Genomic DNA, 19,636 nt, shown 5'->3' on the forward strand with positions numbered 1-19,636 from the left:
AATTTACAAATCTGTTTAACTTTCTGGCAACAGTTGACTTATAAAGACCTAAAAAAAAATGTTTTCCACCGGAGTAGGGGTACTCTGGTGGAAAACTTTTTTTTTTTTTTTTAAATCAACTGGTGCCAGAAAGATAAACAGATTTGTAAATTACTTCTATTAAAAAATATTATTCCTTCCAGTACTTAGTAGCTGCTGAATACTACAGAGGAAATTATTTTCTTTTTGGAACACAGAGCTCTCTGCTGACATCTCTGTCCATTTTAGGAACTGTCCAGAGCAGCATATGTTTTCTATGGGGATTTTCTCCTGCTCTGGACAGTTCCTAAAATGGACAGAGATGTCAGCAGAGAGCTCTGTGTTCCAAAAAGAAAATAATTTCCTCTGTAGTATTCAGCAGCTAATAAGTACTGGAAGGATTAAAACATTTTAATAGAAGTAATTTACAAATCTGTTTAACTTTCTGGCACCAGTTGATTAAAAAAAATGTTTTCCACCGGAGTACCTCTTTAAGCAGCCTATTTTTAGATTGTTACTGTTTTATAATATCATATTTTCTAGTATAATTGTATCTTGGTGGGGAGACACATGGGCCCTGTGATTACACCGCCTACTTTTATTAATAAATGTATTTTATTGCATCTATTTATATTATCTTATTTACATAGAATGTAATTAAATTCACACAATCTACTATCCTGGTTCCCATTTTCCCTACTTCACTCACTTGGTTTCTAACATCACATAATCTCATTTATATCCTATCCTCCTCCAAGATTTCATATATATATATATATATATATATATATATATATATATAGCCTAGAGGACTGAGACACCCACTGTCTACACCAGTGCTCTTCAACCTGCGGACCTCCAGATGTTGCAAAACTACAACTCCCAGCATGCCCGGACAGCCAACGGCTGTCTGGGCATACTGGGAGTTGTAGTTTTGCAACATCTGGAGGTCCGCAGGTTGGAGACCACTGCCCTATACCTATAAGCATTAAAGGGGTACTCCGGTGGAATTTTTAAAAATTTTTTAATGAACTGGTGCTAGAAAGTTTAACAGATTTGTAAATTACTTCTATTAAAAAATATTTACCCTTCCAGTACTTTTTAGCAGCTGTATGCTACAGAGGAAATTCTTTTCTTTTTTAATTTCTTTTTTATCTTGTCCACATAATCTCATTTATATCCTATACTTCTCCTAGATTTCATATATATATATATATAGCCTAGAGGACTGAGACACCCACTGTCTACATCAGTGGTCTTCAACCTGCGGACCTCCAGATGTTGCAAAACTACAACTCCCAGCATGCCCGGACAGCCGTTGGCTGTCCGGGCATGCTGGGAGTTGTAATTTTGCAACAGCTGGAGGCACGCTGATTGGGATAGAATGCATTTGAGCAATAATCCTCAACCTTTGGCTGTCCGGGCATGCTGGGAGTTGTAGATTTGCAACAGCTGGAGGCACCCTGATTGGGAAAGAATGCATTAGAGCAATAATCCTCAACCTTTGGCTGTCCGGGCATGCTGGGAGTTGTAGTTTTGCAACAGCTGGAGGCAGTCTTGTTGGGATAGACTGCATTAGAGCAATAATCCCCAACCTTTGGCTGTTCGGGCATGCTGGGAATTGTAGTTAAGCAACAGCTGAAGGCACAGTGATTGGGATAGAATGCATTAGAGCAATAATCCCCAAACTTTGGCTGTCCGAGCATGCTGGGAGTTGTAGTTTTGCAACAGCTGCAGGCACTCAGCTGGAGGAAATCCATGCAACCATAGAGAACATTAAATCAAGAATAAACAAAAAAGTTAATGGGAAAACCCGCTACAGAGAATAAAGTCATTTGGCTTAACCCCTCTGCTGCTCTATAGCCTATAAGCCCACATTTGGCAGCCACCATGTGGCGCTAGTGCAAAAACCGCAGAGCAGATGGATCACCGAAATGCACTTTGGAGTAGTATCCAGCCGACGTCCTGCACCATCTCCGGAGAGGCCAAATCCTGCTACCATTGAGCAATCATGGGCTTCAAAAAATGGACAATCCCTTTAAAGCCGTGTATGATGTAATGTGACCTTTCTTCACCGCATCAATCCTTTAATCTCTTAGATTTATTGGAGAGAATTTACTGGCCCCCTGGATACTGTGCAGACATGGTGAAGACATAGAAACTTCCCCCTAGCCCCCCAGTGCACATCGTGCTGCCAATACCATGACTTATGTGTATATATATACTGTGTATATATATATATATGTATATATATATATATATATATATATATATATATATATATATATATGTGGAGGAGCCAATAACCTGCAGATGAAGGTGGCCGCATTGTGCCTTACACTGAAGCGGAGTCCGGAGGTCTCAAAGGCCAATATAGTGATAGTTATCCTGCTCTATTCTTCATTGTAGGTCCTAGATCGGTGGTCTCCAAACTGTGAATCTCCAGCCATTGGCTGTCCGGGCATGCTGGGAGTTGTAGTTTTGTAACATCTGGAGGTCCACAGTTTGGAGACCACTGTCCTAAATGTTAGCATACATTTATTATATACTAGTACCTAATAACCCACTGCTGTGCTTAGAAGAGGTGAATATATATATATATGGAGAATATATCTCTATAGGATCAGGATATATAGTGGTTATACTCCTCCCCTCCAGCTCTATCTGTATACTGCTGTTGCTATCTTTATGAGATCAGGATCTATAGTAGTTATACACCTCCCCTCCTGCTCTATCTGTATAATGCTGCTGCTATCTCTATGGTACCAGGATCTATAGTAGTTATACACCTCCCCTCCAGCTCTATCTGTATGCTGCTGCTCTCTCTATGGGACCAGGATATATAGTAGTTATACACTTCCCCCTTAGATTTATCTGTATACTGCTACTGTCTCTATGGGGTTAGGATATATAGTAGTTATACACTTCCCCTTTAGCTCTATCTGTATACTGCTGCTATTGCTATGAAATCAGGATATATAGTAGTTATACACATCCCCTCCAGCTCTGTTTACTGCTGCTGCTATATCTATTGGATCAGTATATATAGTAGTTATACCCCTTCCCCCCAGCTCTGTCTGTATACTGCTGCTATTTCTATGGGATTAGGATATTCATAGTAGTTATACACCTCCTCTCCAGCTTTATCTGCATACTGCTGCTGCCATCTCTATGGGTTCAGTATATAGTAGTTATACCCCTCGCTTCCAGCTCTATCTGTATACTGCGGCTATCTCTATGAGATCAGCATATATAGTAGTTATACCCTTCCCCTACAGCTCTATCTGTATACTGCTGCTGTTTTTTTTATGGGATCAGGATATATATATAGTAGTTATGACCCCTCCCCCCCCCCCCCCCCCCGTTCAGCTCTATCTGTATACTGCTGGTTATGATTACCACCATTAAGATATTGGCTTTAAATGGGAACTGGTCCAACATTTTGTTGGGATCTCCGAGTGATTGTTTTGCTCCATACGATCGCCATTCTGTTCCTATAGGTTTAAAGGCCATATATCTACCGTCCCCTGAATATATTCTGCACATTACTAGGGAAATATGGCAGTGACAGAGTTAAGGCGCTATATCTGTCCGAAGCCGAGCCAGCTGGCGGGGAGTCTGGCGCTCAGTTCCAGCAGCTCTGCAGAGTGAGTTTTTGGTCTTGGGACAAGCAAGAGATTGGGTATCAGTTCCAGGAAAGTCATCCTAGAGTGTGTGAGAAATCCGAGCCGGCCTCTTGGAATCCCCCTTTATACAAGATGTTACAGTGAGGGTGGTGGGAGGGTGTGACTGGGGTGCACCTTGCTGTCTCTGCCTCCTTCTATTATCAATGGAGCGTCATATGGTCGTGTCTTCATCGTCTTACCTGATACTTGCCAGACGCAGGCAATGTCTTGGCGCCAGAGCGATGGCTGCTTTCTAAGAACCGTAATTGTTCATTCCAGTTGTTTAGTAAACATCCAACAAACAAGACGGATGAATTACCGGTAGAATTATGCCACCTACTAAGAAGCCGCCGCCATCTGTTCGTGCCTCTTGTCTCAGCACCGTTTTGTGGTACATATATATGGGCACCATTGTGCGGCATTACTGTGTGTGGACATATACGAATGTTGCATATTTTTCCGGACCATCAATTGGCCTTTAGGTCCCCCCCCCCCCATACTATGCACACTCACCATCACTAGGCCTACAACTCCAGCTGTTTTATTCCAACACCGCTGCATCCATACATTTCATTACTGCAACCAGGTCATGTGATCTCCAATCTGACTCACAGAAAATGATTTGCCTAAATGTGTCAGTCCTTGGTCAGTTGGCTTCCTGTGATCACCTACTAGATCCCCTCCTACAAGCTCTCAGACCCCTCCCCACCCTGTTTTGTATACTACCGCTATTGGATCAGGATATAAAGTAATTATTCTCTATGGGATCTGGATGTAGTTATACACCTCCAGCTCTATCTTTATACTGCTACTGCTATCTCTATGGATTCAGGATATAGTTATACACCTCCAGCTCTATCTTTATACTGCTGCTGCTATCTCTAGTAGGATCAGAATATATAGTAGTTATACCCTTCCCCTCTAGCTCTATCTGTATACTGCTGCTGCTATCGCTATGGAATGAGGCTATAGTAGTTATTCACTTCTCCTCCAGCTCTATCTATATACTGCTGCTGCTATCTCTATGGGATCAGGATATATAGTAGAGCGGGGGGGGGGGGGTGTCACTACTATATATCCTGATCCCATAGAGATAGCAGCAGCAGTATACAGATAGAGATGGAGAGGAGGTGTATAACTAGTGTATATACTGATCCCATAGAGATAACAGCAGCAGTATACAGATAGAGCGGGGGGGGTGTCACTATCTGTATACTGCTGCTGTTATCTCTATGGGATCAGTATATACACTAGTTATACACCTCCAGCTCTATCTTTATACTGCTGCTGCTATCTCTAGTAGGATCAGAATATATAGTAGTTATACCCTTCCCCTCTAGCTCTATCTGTATACTGCTGCTGCTATCGCTATGGAATGAGGCTATAGTAGTTATTCACTTCTCCTCCAGCTCTATCTATATACTGCTGCTGTTATCTCTATGGGATCAGTATATACACTAGTTATACACCTCCTCTCCATTTCTATCTGTATACTGCTGCTGCTATCTATATGGTAGCAGAATATATATACACCACCTCTTAGCTCTATTTGTTTTCCGGGCGGACATTCTTTCACATCATGTGAACATAACTTTAGAGAGCGTTCCCCCTGTGTCTCTTGGGCAATATAGGAGAATGTATATCTTCCTTGTGATTTCAGAAATAATCTTTTGGGGGTGTAATTTACCATTGTGCAACTTTTCTTTGCTGTGTATTTTTTTTTTTAAGCTATTTTTTTCAAAATCCACACAATTTATTATGCAGCGTGCGCAATTTCTTAAATTTAGACACAGAAATAAATATTTTAGTAAATAATAATTTTATGCAGATGATAAATCCTCTTTTTTTTTTTTATAAACCCTGTTTGAAGAATTTCTATAAACCCTAAAATATTTCAACACCGAATTGTGTTGACTGGATGGAAAATGTAACTAATATTCTGAAAAAAGGGATTGAATAAATAGGACAGGGAGATGGTCACTCAACAGTTAATAGCCCCAGAACTTAAGAACGTTCATTCAGTCCACGGATTGGATGCGGCGAGTAGGAACATAATTCCCCCCTGGATCAGCCCGTGTAGGTCACAGGCCTTTCTCTATTCACATAGGCCCGGAAATGATCCCTTGGAGATTTTGGCAGCGGCTGGGCGCACTAGTTGCAGCCATGGTGTGAAGTGATTCCTGTGTGTCTGGCAGCTTCTCTGCAGCGTCAGCTAAAACGATATTAATTCATTCTGCCTTGGCCGCGGATATGAATGTGTGTATATATTACTATTGGAGTCCTGCTATAGTCTGGCTTTTGTTCCATGCTCTTCAGTCTATGTGTAGATGTATAGATCTCAATAATCCCCCAAAAAATAGACAAAGCAGGAAAACTCACCGCATCCGGCATCTAAGGTGATGATCAGGAGGGACGGGGAAGCATCAGGACGCACTACGGAGCGCTCAGAGGCAACCGGCGGTTTTGCACGATGTCACGTTAGTTGCCGGATGCAGTGAGTTTGCCTGCTTTGTCTATTTTTGGGATTATGGAGCCTCTTATTATGCCTTTCCTGATTAGCAGAGCACCCCACGGGCATTATTGATGTGTGACGGTTTTGCATGATGTCACATGCTTCTTCCGGCCTCGGGAGGCCGGAAGAAGCAAGTGACATCACGCAAAACCGTATGTTGCCTCCGAGTGCTCCATAGTGACGTCGCTCGAAAAGTGACATTGTGTGAAACCGCCGGTTGCTTCTGAGCGCTCCGTAGTGACATTGTGTGAAACCGCCGGTTGCCTCTGAGCGCTCCATAGTGACATTGTGCAAAACCGCACGTTGCCTCTGAGTGCTCCGTATTGACATCGCTCGAAACCTCCGGTTGCCTCTGAGAGCTCCGTAGTGACATTGTGCGAAACCGCTGGTTGCTTCTGAGTGCTCCGTAGTGACATTGTGCGAAACCGCTGGTTGCCTCTGAGAGCTTCATAGTGACATTGTGCGAAACCGCTGGTTGCCTCTGAACGCTCTGTAGTGACATTGTGCGAAACCGCACGTTGCCTCTGAGTGCTCCGTAGTGACATCGCTCAAAACCTCCTGTTGCCTCTGAGCGCTCCGTAGTGACATTGTGTGAAACCGCAGGTTGCTTCTGAGCGCTCCGTAGTGACATTGTGTGAAACCGCAGGTTGCTTCTGAGCGCTCCGTAGTGAGATTGTGCGAAAGTAGTGCATCCTGATGCCTCCCCGTCCCTCCTGACCATCACGTTAGATGCCGGATGCGGTGATTTTGCCTGCTTTGTCTATTTTTTGGATTATTGAGCCTCTAATGCCTTTCCTGATTAGCGGAGCACCCCGCAGTCATTATTGATGTGTGGTCAGCGCTGAGTTCTACAATCCATGCCATGGATAGGTATAGGTGTATACAGCTTAGCATGTAGTGCTCTCCCCGTCTCCTCTCTCTACTACAGATGTATAGATCTCTTAAATAAAAAGGTTTGCCGCAGTCAGGCACTGCACCTGAGGCGTACACAGAAGTTTGCAGGACAATCCTAGGAATCAATCAGTGTGTTCTCCTTTGTGTATATGGGGTGCCAATAGAAGCAACCAAGAGAAGAGGACATAGTCCCATGAAATGCAATGTGTAGAGAAAAAGAATGGAGCTGCACTCACCCAATATGTCTTCAATGAGGTTTATTCTTCATATAGAAAAGGAAAACGGCTTCCGGATACCGATCCTTTGCAGGGAGCGAGATGACTGCTAGTTTCACGTCATGAGAGACGTTTCTTACGGTTAATAATACCAGAAGGAGAAATGAAGAAACGTCTCTCATGACTTAAAGAGTCGTCATCCAGTGGTACGCGCCCCCCCCCCCCCCCAACCCCCCGCACCTGAGGGCTGTGTCTCTCACTTCCCACAAGAGATCAGTATCCCGAAGTTGTTTTCCTTTTCTATATGAAGAATAAACATCATTGAACATACATTGGGTGTAGTTTTACCAGAAGCGGTGCACACGCTAAGAAAGACCACTCTGACACCTGTCAGCTGAGTTGATACTTTCTTTATTAAACTAGGAAGAGACTGTACAAGGTTTATATAGATGATAGTGACGTCTGCAAAAGGGGTTGTTTGAATTGGGTGTTAAAAGCACTTTATTGGTTAAAACTCCTTCTGTGTACTTCTTCTTCAGATAAGTTTTTCTCTTATCTCTCCCAAATTCCAACTCTGAGGCACCATCTTCAGTGCTCGATGGGAGGGGGAAGGAGCATACAGGTGGGGTAGGAGGGAGCCATTTAGTTCAGTGAAGACCTTGGTATGTAGTGTAGGAAAAATATTCATTTTAATATTAGAATTTATGTTAGTAGTATATATCAATCCACTATAATATAAGTATTTATGTTATTACATACTAATCCACTATAATGTAATAGAACTGTGTATATTGTAGAGTGGTATATACTGGACTCACACTCTGATCATAGGGGAACAGTCACAGATATAAACATGTTGTGAACCTACAACTCCCACCATGCCCGCACAGCCAAAGGCCTTTTTCAAAACTACTAAACAGCAGCCTCCAGCTGCTGTGAAACTACAACTCCCAGCATGGTGCATTTACACAGTGCACATATCCATAGACCCTCATTCACCGGATGGAGGCCAGGAGTGGCCCTTTTGGTCTCTGTGGAGCCACTGTGAATGCCCATTTCTTTAAGATCACATGACAGCTAGAGTCGTATTGGCAGCCAATAGAAAACTCCTTTGCTTGTCAGCCTTATTTGCATAGAAAAAATATTGGAAGATACAGAATACAGGGCTTTTTTTCTCTGCGAGGTTTAATACACGGGACCAGTGTTTTTATCATAATCTCACTGCTGACCAAGTAAACCACCGAGGGCTGTATTTAACTTGGAGAGATGGTTTGGATCCAATTTCATATGTGTGTAATTTGCCGACAATACCAAGCGAGCTCCGCGCGGCTCTTTGTCAGCTTGTGTCAGCAGTACTGTGATAGTGCTGTGTCACACTGCACCGCGGCTCAGCACACTGCATCCCACCGCACCGCCGCAGACAGGCCAGGAAAGACGGGCACAAAATATGGTTCTCATAAAACTGCGGAGTTCAAGAGCAGGCTTCATAATCCCTAAATTTCCTGCCCCTTGCCAATTGTATGTTGGACAGAGGCGCAAGTCAATGTTTTATACATGGAGACATTTCTGTGTCTGTGGGAAGGAATGTTCTGTGGTTTGTTCCCTCTCCGCTCGTCTTGTCTTCATTTGCAAGATTTTTTTTTCTGGCTGCATTTAGATCCCAGTTTAAATTAGACCTAGATATACAGCAGTGTAGTAAAGAATTTGGGGCACTCACCCTGGATCTCTTAACTATAGTCTTTGTTCAAAATGAATTCATATACAGTCAACACCTTTGTGCAGAGTGTAGAGCAGATAAGGCAGGAGCTTAAAGCTGAACAACAGCCACTGTTTCATGCCTAGTTGGCGTGAAACAGTGGCTGTCACTCGGGTTCACTCTCCTGCCTAATCTGCTCTGATCTTTGCACGAAGGTGTCGGCTGTATATGACTTCATCTCAGATAAAGACCAGGGTGAGTGCTCCAATTTCTTCACTGCATTTTATGAGTTTACAGAACCGGCATCTCTCTATGCCTCACCCTCACCTAGCCACCTATCCATTACTATAGCCCATTATTGACGTAGGCAGTGCCGGGTATTACCTTTACCCTGGATACAATGGGGTACAAGGATTACAGTTATCCTGCAAGATTCTGAGGTCTGGAATACATTGGGAGATGTATAACTGCGGCAGGTACTCAGAATCATTCCCATTGCTTTGTCACCGGCGACGCATTTATTGGTCTCCTGACCTCTTGTGACATAGATTATGTTACTAGATGTCTATAGCAATGGCCATCATGTGTCAGAAATGCACTAACCAATATGGTGAACAAGTGTTCATTACTAACATGGCTTTACTCTAATTTACAGGGAGTAGAGGGAAAACCTGGAAAACAAGGGGAAAAGGGAAAGCCAGGACGCAAGGTAAAGTATGGGATGGCATTAGTGCACATCATGGATCATGGCATGATACTGGCTGCTACTGAATGAAATATTCACTATATTTTTTTAGGGAAGCAAAGGTATTCAGGGTCACCTTGGGGAGACCGGTTCTCCAGGTAAACCAGGACCACCAGGGAATCAAGGACCCAAGGGAAGTAGAGGCACCCTCGGGCCTGTGGTGAGTATTGGGGGTTACTTGGCACACAACCAAAGCCTTATTTATACAGAAGGGTCTCCATAAAAGTTAGGCTGGAAAGAGGCCTCAATCTCTAGATCACCTGACAAACTCCAATAATATGTCTGATTTCTTGGTATTGAGGACTTTAGTATTGAGGACTGAGGATTCATAGGGCTCCAGGTCTAAATCTACATGAATGTCATTGCTATTGACTCCACGGTTTGTGAATGAAGAACTGACCAATCCATTCTCCCCTCTAGGGCTCTCCTGGCAGGATGGGTGCACAGGGAGAACCAGGAATTCACGGTTATCAGGTAAAGTTTCCAAGATTATCGGTCCAAAATGGTGCCCATGGTTGGCAGTGTGTGTGAGTGAAAGGACCTTCTGCCTAATGAAGACCGAAACCATGTTTTAGGCTTTCTGAATAACAGATCTCTTAGCTAGTTATAAGACATGACTGTGATGGCATTGTGGGAGATGTAGACACAAGTTTTGTGGGTTGAATGTCATGTGATTAATCTTTATGTTCTTTGTCTCACAATAGGGACATGCAGGCCCCCCAGGTCCAGTTGGTCCTCCAGGAGTAAAAGGCGAAAAGGTATGTCAGTGTTACCCTAGGAAATGCACACCAGCTGATCGCGGGGGTCTGACTGCTGGAATATTGTGCGTTGGGCCGGCTTGCAAGCCACGCACCTCCTGCAAAGCTACGCCCCACTCCCGCAAAGCCACACCTCCTTCCAATTACACCTTTTTTGTGCATAAGTTTGGCTTGCAAGTCACACCCACTCACACAAAGCCACGCCTGCTTTTATTTTCATCACAACTGAGAACTGGATATGACGACGGGCTATGAGAGTAGGAAATTAGGTCTGAATATGAGCACAGGATATGTGGACGAGATACAAGGATGGGCTATGAGGTCTGTATTAGGGATCAACCGATATTGATTTTTTAAGGGCCGATACCAATAATCTGTGAAGTTTGAGGCCGATAATTTATACCGATATTCCAGTATAAGTTATCGGCTATTTCTCCCTGCCCCGCAGAAGCCACTGCAGATCAACGATTTAAAGCGGGCGCTTTAAATCAATGAACTGCAGCGGCTTTTGCGGGGCCAGAGACTGCCGCCACCACCCGCCTCTCTCCCCCTGCCTGTCCTGGGGTCCTCCCTAGTCCAACTGCCGCTGCCCCCCCCCCCTTGCCTATCCTCTGGACCGCTGCCGCCCGCTTCTCTCCCCCTGCCTGTCCTGAGTCCAACCACCGCCGCTGCCCCATTGCCTCCTTCATCCCCGGTTTTATAATTAACTGTTCCCGGGGTCCGCGCTACTTCTGGCTCTGGCGGGGTCCTGAGCTGTCACTGTGCGCACTGACGGTGCCGTTGCTTTGAGGATGTCACTTGTCATTGCGCAGCGCACAGCAATAGCGCAGGACGCCGCAGGAGTCAGAAGTAGCGCAGACCCCGGGAACAGGTAATTATAAAACCGGGGATGGGGGAGGCAATGGGGCAGCAGCGGCGACGGCCTCTGGGTGTGGCATTATCGGCAACATAATATCGGCCAAACCAATAATCGGTCGATCCCTAGTCTGGATATGAAGTCGGGATATTAGGATGGGCTATGAGGTCTGGATATGAGGAGGGGATATGAGGTTGGGATTTGAGGTCGGGATACATGAGGACCGAATAAAGGGTCGGGATATTAGAATGGGCTATGAGGAGGGGATATGAGGTCGGAATACATGAGGACCGAATAAAGGGTCGGGATATGAGGACAGGTATGAGGTCTGGATGTGAGGACGGCATATAATGGTGGTATATGAGGACAAGAGCTTCCTCCTATGTTGCTTTGCCTCTTCCACAAGGTTTAGGTAGGAAAAACTGGACAACGCTCGGTAGTCTGCTAGTACTATTATTAAAACTGAGAAATATATTAAGAAATGTCATCAGATAAGTCATCCCTCCTCCTTCATTGTCTAGTTTCTGACAACTACTGCAGCAGGAGCCTCCCCCCTCTGCAATAGAACAGCAGGTTTCCTAAATGTTCCTGAATCAGATAGAGAATGCAAGATTATCTTCCATTTGTATCATTCACTTCTAGTTCCTTTAAAGTATAACTATCTCTTTAAAAAATTAAAATAAAATAAAATTTCACATGACCTAGAGACAAGACAAAAGTTTTGATCAGTCGTGGTCTGAGTGTTCAGACCCTGACCGAACACTAGAAGAGGCGGTAGAGAAAGGCTCGCAGACCCACACTGTCCCATAGACTTACATTGTAAGTAAGTAGCGCACTCTTCTTTAATCTCTTTCTAGCCATCTGTCGGGGTCTCAACACTCACACCCCGACCGATCAAAAACGTTTGACATCTCCCTACAACAAGCCCATGAAACTGCCCATTTAATCAGTGCCGTCATGTCCGCTCGCCCAGTTTATTTTTAAACCCACAATATTAGAGATAAAATGTTGGTGCAATAGACAGAGTCGTGTTTCTGTGGCTTTATTCAGGAACAGAACATGTGTGTCAGCAGATTCCCACCGAGCCTTAAGAGATCCCAGCAGACAGTGTGCACATTAGTGAGTCATCTCGGTCTTGTCCAAATGAGATCATGGCTGTAGATCTATGTCTCCACTGCAGCGTCTCTTTTGATCACATTTTATTGACCTTTTTGTGGTCCTTTTCACCTGGACATTGGTTTGGCAACAACTTTATGCAACGTAATACGTCATCCGTGTCTGTGGTATTAAAGCATATCAAATCTATTTGGAAAAACAAACCTCAGGTCGGGACTAGACCGCAGTTAACCCTGTTAATGCAGTTTTTTCCAGCCGGAGTGCCTCCAGCTGTTGCAAAACTACAACTCCCAGCATGCCCGGACAGCCAACGGCTGTCCGGGCATGCTGGGAGTTGTAGTTTTGCAACAGCTGGAGTCACCCTGGTTGGGAAACCCTGGGATAGGCCATCAATATCTGGTGGGAGTCCACCACCCACCATCAACTGTATGCTGGAAGTTGTAGTTTTGCAGCAGCTGGAGGCACCCTGGTTGGGAAACACTTGCTGTATTATATATACCAGTATTTCTTCCAACCAGGGTGCCTCCAGCTGTTGCAAAGCTACTACTCCCAGCATGCCTAGATAGTCAACGGCTGTCTGGGCATGCTGGGAGTTGTAGTTTTGCAACAACTGGGGGCAACCTGGTTGGGAAACCCTGGGATAGGCCATCAATATCTGGTGGGAGTCCACCACCCACCATCAACTGTATGCTGGAAGTTGTAGTTTTGCAGCAGCTGGAGGCACCCTGGTTGGGAAACACTTTCTGTATTATACATACCAGTGTCTCTTCCAACCAGGGTGCCTCCAGCTGTTGCAAAGCTACTACTCCCAGCATGCCTAGACAGCCAACGGCTGTCTGGGCATACTGGGAGGTGTACTTTTGCAGCAGCTGGAGGCAATACTGGTTAGGAAACACTTGCCATATCACATATACCAGTGTTTTTTTCCAACCAGGGTGCCTCCAGCTGTTGCATAATTACAACTCACAGCATGCCCGAATAGCCAATTGCTGTCCGAGCATGCTGGGAGTGGTAATTTTGCAGCTACTGAAGGCCTACTGGTTAGGAAACACTTGCAGGGAACTCATACCAGTGTTTTTTTTCCAACCAGGGAGCCTCCAGCTGTTGCAAAACGACAACTTCCAGCATACCCAGACAGCCAACATCTGTCCGGGCATGCTGGGAGTTGTAGTTTTGCAGCAGTTGACGGCATACTGGTTAGAAAACACTTGCTGTATCATATATACCAGTGTTTTTTTTTCCCAACCAGGGAGCCTCCAGCTGTTGCAAAGCTACAACTCCCAGCATGTCTGGACAGCCTTAGGCTGGTCTCACATGGCCGACAATGTGCAGAATGTGTGCACGTTTGATCCGGCATGCGCTTGGACCGCTTGTAAATGTGCCATTTCATAGACGGCAATGCATTTCCGAGCAGAATCTGCAGAAAGTATAGACAAGTCTTTTCTTTCTACAGAGGCCAGAATTGGGATTTCTGCGGCAGAAACATCTGCTGTGGAAATTTCGCCTTGTGCGCAGGGCAGCAGAATCCCATAGAAATCAATGGGACTCTGCTGCAGTGGAATTTCTCTAGCGGAATTCCACCGTGTGAACATAGCCTTAGGCAGTGTTTCCCAACCAGTGTGCCTCCAGCTGTTGCAAAACTGCAACTCCCAAATGACAGATTAACAGCATTCCCAATGAAATATTTGGAACTTTTGTTCAGCGCAATGCAGTTTCTATAGGAGCATTTAAATGCTGCTGCTTATTCACTTTTGGGGAATAAAAGTAACAGATTTTTTTATTTCGACTTTTCCGATTCTTTTTGGGGAGCTGGTTTTAACCCCTGGAGTGTGCACCCAACTATAATTCTGCTCTGACAGTGCTGCCCTAAACCTAGATTTTAATATCTTAATGAGTGAACATTCTGGCTTCATAAAACATAAAAAGAAAATTATTTTATTATTTGCAGATGTCTTATCAGTAGAGATGAGCGAACTTACAGTAAATTCGATTCGTCACGAACTTCTCGGCTCGGCAGTTGATGACTTTTCCTGCATAAATGAGTTCTCATTGGACTGTATCCACCTTTTCCAGCCCACCGGAGCACCGGAAAGCTGAACTAATTTATGCAGGATAAGTCATCAACTGCCGAGCCGAGAAGTTCGTGACGAATCAAATTTACTGTAAGTTCGCTCAACTCTACTTATCAGGTTAAGTAAAGACAAAAAATATGGAATCGCCTGACATTAAATTCCGAAAATAAATCCTGCAGGTAAAAGAGAAAGGGCTTAAAGATCTTAGCCTGGGTTCACACCACGTTTTTGCAATACAGTTCCTGTATCAGGTTTTTGATAAAAAATACGGATTCCTCAAAACCTGACTAAGCTGTATCGAAACGTGGGTACAAATTTTAATCCGTATATGGCAGTGGTCTTCAACCTGCGGACCTCCAGATGTTGCAAAACTACAACTCCCAGCATGCCCGGACAGCCAACGGCTGTCCGGGCTTGCTGGGAGTTGTAGTTTTGCAACATCTGGAGGTCCGCAGGTTGAAGACCACTGGTATACGGTTTAAAAAATGATGTCCGGTTGCATCCGTTTTTTAAGAAAAATATACGTACACGTTTTTAACTTTTCACTCCATTTTGAATAAAGTTTCACTTGTTTGATTGAAATTCTAAGAAAAAAACCTGTGCAAAGTCAAAAACCGTATGGTGCAAACCGGATAGATCCATACGCACATACGGTTCTGTACGGTTTCCATTGACTCCCATGTAAAAAAAAAAAAAAAAAAAAAGAAAGTATACGTTTCAATACGGTTTTTCACCTGGACCAAAAACCGCGGTAGACTACGGTTTTGGGTACAGGAAAAAAAATTACAAAACCGTACAAGATACAAAAGGACACAACCTGATGCATCTTTTGGCTTATCACGGTTTTCAATACGGTTCCGTACGGTTTTCAAATTGAAAACATATACGGGAACTGTATTGCAAAAACGTGGTGTGAACGCAGCCTTACAAAGCTAATAGGACCTGGCTAAGGGTACGTTCACACTACGGAATTCCCATGGAATTCCACGGGCGGAATTACGCAAGCAGAATTCCGCAGTGTGAACTTAACATTAATGTGAATGGGTCTCCGCGAGACCCGTTCACACTGCGGAATTCACACTGCGGACAATTCCACCGCTGAAACTGTTCCGCGCAAAGAAAGAACATGTTCATTCTTTGCGCTGATTCCGCGAGCACTGCAATAGCCGTCAATGGTGACGGCTCAGTGCCCCGCGGCCCCTAGCGCCGAAGAATTTTCGGCGGCAGCCGCCAGACGGATTCTCCGCTCGCTGAATTCAGCGAGCGGAGATTCCGCAGTGTGAACGCACCCTAATGGGATAAAACATGACCACAACAAGAGAGATGTCTGTTGTATCAATAGTAAGGATTGTAAAACTCCTTCAAGATTGAAATTCATTTCAGAGTGCAGCAGAAGATGTTAGTTGTTCCTGGTACAATTTTTCTGCAAGTAGAAAGAAAGAAAACATATAAGTAGACCAAGGAAGACATCAAAATGTCAGGATAGGAAACTCACAGCAGTATACGTGGAGAATAGACGATGTACATAGAACTGTAAGAAATTATCTGAGTGAAATGGAATTTACTTATAGAAAAGCCAAGGGAAAACCAACACTAAGGCTGGGTTCACACTACGGAATCTTTGGGCAGAATTTCTGCCGGAGATTTAGCCGGCGGCACTAGGACCGCACGGACTGCATTGCCGTCCCCATAGATGGCAATGCATTTCTGGGTAGATCTTTTGGGATCGACAAAGAAAGTAGAAAATGATCCAGCACTTGGATAAAAAGTTGCAGCTTTATTTTGGTCCGAATCCGACATACAAACTTTCCACGGTAAAACCAACACCCTCCCTTGTCATACGCGTTCTGTAGATCTTTTGGGATATCTGCTCAGAAATGCATTGACATTTATGGGGACGCAATGCAGTCCGCACGGTCCTAGTGCCGCCGGCTTGATCTCCTGCAGAAATTCAGAAATTCTGCCCAGAAATTCCAGTGTGAACCTAGTCTATCAATAAGGGTAGGGTCACACACAGCGTATTTCACACTGCGGATGCTGTCTCCAAGTCAGATTGTCACTGGACAACCAGAATAGTTGAGAGTCAATCTGCCTAAAGCAGTGTTTCCCAACCAGGGTGGCTCCAGCTGTTGTAAAACTACAACTCTCCGCATGCCCGGACAGCCTTCGGCTGTCCGGGCATGCTTAGAGTTGTAGTTTTGCAACAGCTGGAGGCACCCTGGTTGGAAAAACCCTGGGATAGGCCATCAATATTTGGTGGGAGTCCGCCACCCACCATTAGCTGAGAAACAAAGCCAGAAACAGATAGTTCCATACATTGTGTAGTCGCCGAGCTGGGTAACTGCAGTTTATATCACATTCAAGTAAATAGAGTTGCGCTGCAGTAACCCAGTACGGCCACTACACAGAGAATGGCGCTGTTTGCCTCTGTTGCTGTTTCTTTGTGTATGTCGGTGCTGCGGCTCGGCAAACGGTTGATCTGGTGTCAGTAGGTTCACACACAACGTATTTGACACTGCGGATGTGCAGCCGGCAGTCACAGAGTGACGGCATAGCGAGCTCCCTGTAGCTCTGTATCGGTAGATTTCCCAGTCACAAATGAACACAAAGAGGTACCTGGCAGCAGCAGGGAGCTCAGCGCACTTGCAGCTTCAAATACTCTGCGAATGCTCTGTGTGACCCTACTCTAAATTATTGGATTAAAGGGGTACTCCACTGGAAAACATTTTTTTTTTTTTTTTTTTTTATCAACTGGTGCCAGAAAGTTAAACAGATTTGTAAATAACTTCTATTTACAAATCTTAACCCTTCCAGTACTTATCAGCTGCTGTATGCTCCACAGGAAGTTGTGTAGTTCTTTCCAGTCTGACCACAGTGCTCTCTGCTGACACCTCTGTCCATGTCAGGAACTGTCCAGAGCAGGATAGGTTTCCTATGGGGATTTGCTCCATCTCTGGACAGTTCCTGACATGGACAGAGGTGTCAACAGAGAGCACTGTGGTCAGACAGAAAGAAAATTCAAAGAGAAAAGAACTTTCTGTGGAGCATACAGCAGCTGATAAGTACTGGAAGGATTAAGATTTTTAAATAGAAGTCATTTACAAATCTGTTTAACTTTATGGCACCAGATAAAGGGGTTATCTAGGAAAAAAAACTTTTCTTTATATATCAACTGGCTCCAAAAGTTAAACAGTTATTAAAAATCTTAATCCTTTCAGTACTTATGAGCTGCTGGTTGAGTTGTTCTTTTCTGTCTAAGTGCTCTCTGATGACATGTGTCTCGGGAATAGTCCAGAGAAGAAGCAAATCCCCATAGCAAACCTCTTCTACTCTGTGCAGTTCCCGAGACAAGCATTGATGTCAGCAAAGAGCACTGCTGCCAAACAGAAAAGAACAAACTCAACTTCAGCAGCTGATAATTATTGGAAGGATTAAGATTTTTTAATTGAAGTAATTTACAAATCTGTTAAATTTTCTGGAGCCAGTTAATATAAAAAAAAAAGTTTTTCCTGGAATACCCCTTTAATTAAAAAAAAAAAATTGTTCTCCCACCGGAGTACCCCTTTAACAAAGCTTCAGATCTGCAGCTTCAAATCCTACACATCAAATATGCACAGGATGCTGCACGTGTGAATACACCCTAAGGCATCCAGTACTGTACATTGATTATGACAGGTTGTAGAAGGCCCCCATTTCAGTGGCTGTAGGAAATTGGGCACACATTTGCTGCGCAGTCCCCTTTAAGTTATTAATAGGTTGGATGCAGGTTTGAGAAGTGTCCCGCCAGCCTTGTGAGGGACGGAGAACCCCTCGATTGTGGTCGTCTCTCTCACGTCTGCTGACTCAGCTCACTTGTAACCAGTTCAGGATAGAATGACTCGTTTTTGGCGTGGGGGTAGAACATCGCTTTCTATGAACGCCGTGGCCGGGTCCAGCTGGACTGGGCTGCTCTTTTACTGTTCCCGAGGCCAATGAACCAGCAACCTGGGAAGAATCTCCTGCATCTGGGAACAGTGAGAAATTAGGATGGAGAATACAGTGGGAATACTCCAGAATCTGCAGAGGGGACCGCCATGTTTAGGCCTAACACTACTGGGGCCTCAGTGTCTGTAAAAGATTGTAAATATTGGCTCAGCCCCCAATAATGGCCCTGTCCTCTATGTGCCTGGACAGTATCACTACGTCTACAGGATTACATGTTTATAATGGAGTCCAGTAACTTAAAGTGTACCCGTCAGATCCCCCAAAAAATAATGTATTTTATATATATATCACTCAGTACCTAATCCTGACCACGTACATGTAATTTTTATGTGTCTAGCACCTTTATTTACTTTTTTATTACCCTTTTAATTTAGCTCACTAGTCTGAATTCCTCTCAAAGGGAGGGGGCGTGGCCTCACTGTGCAGGTCTCCGCCCCCTCCCTCAGTATGCTGTCTGCTCACATCTCCCCTAGCATTAGCAAAACTACAACTCCCAGCTTGTCCTCACTGACAGTAGCGGGACACAAGCTGACAGTGGGAGGATTTTTCCTCCAGCTGTGAGCCCTGCACTCAGAGCTGTCAATCAAGGAAGTGTGTCCATGACATAGGTGATGACTCATGGACACAGCAGGACTAGTATGTGTCAGAGCAGGCAGGGGGGGGGGGCAGTTGTTTGACTGGATTTTTCAGTATGAAACACTGAAAATGTTCTAATGAAAGCAATTACAAAACCTATTGGTTATACATGCTTTACAACATATCAAAAGTTTTTGTATCTGACAGTGCCCATTTAAAGGGGAACTCCGGTGGGAATTTTTATTTTTTTTTCAAATCAACTGGTGCCAGAAAGTTAAACAGATTTGTAAATTATTTCCATTTAAAAATCTTAATCCTTCCAGTACTTATCAGCTGCTGAATACTACAGAGAAATTTGGGAAGTTCTTTCAAGTCTGACCACAGTGCTCTCTGCTGACACCTCTGTCCGTGTCAGGAACTGTCCAGAGCAGGAGAGGTTTTCTATGGGGATTTGCTTTTAATCTGGACAGTTCTTGACACGGACAGAGGTGTCAGCAGAGAGCACTGTGGTCAGACTGGAAAAATTACA

At 44.4% G+C, this 19,636-nt stretch overlaps 1 protein-coding gene across 1 annotated transcript in view; it reads left to right on the forward strand.

Annotated features, from left to right (window-relative positions):
• The window catches only part of COL27A1 (collagen type XXVII alpha 1 chain), a 341,158-nt gene that overhangs the window by 278,182 nt on the left and 43,340 nt on the right, over positions 1–19,636 (forward strand). The window contains exons 38-41 of the mRNA XM_056540545.1: positions 9,656–9,709; positions 9,798–9,905; positions 10,166–10,219; positions 10,450–10,503. Coding sequence (XP_056396520.1) covers positions 9,656–9,709; positions 9,798–9,905; positions 10,166–10,219; positions 10,450–10,503 — 270 coding nt within the window. The remainder of the gene's footprint in view (positions 1–9,655; positions 9,710–9,797; positions 9,906–10,165; positions 10,220–10,449; positions 10,504–19,636) is intronic.

The sequence above is a fragment of the Hyla sarda genome, chromosome 9, assembly GCF_029499605.1.
Source record: "Hyla sarda isolate aHylSar1 chromosome 9, aHylSar1.hap1, whole genome shotgun sequence".
Classification (NCBI taxonomy): Eukaryota; Metazoa; Chordata; class Amphibia; order Anura; family Hylidae; genus Hyla; species Hyla sarda.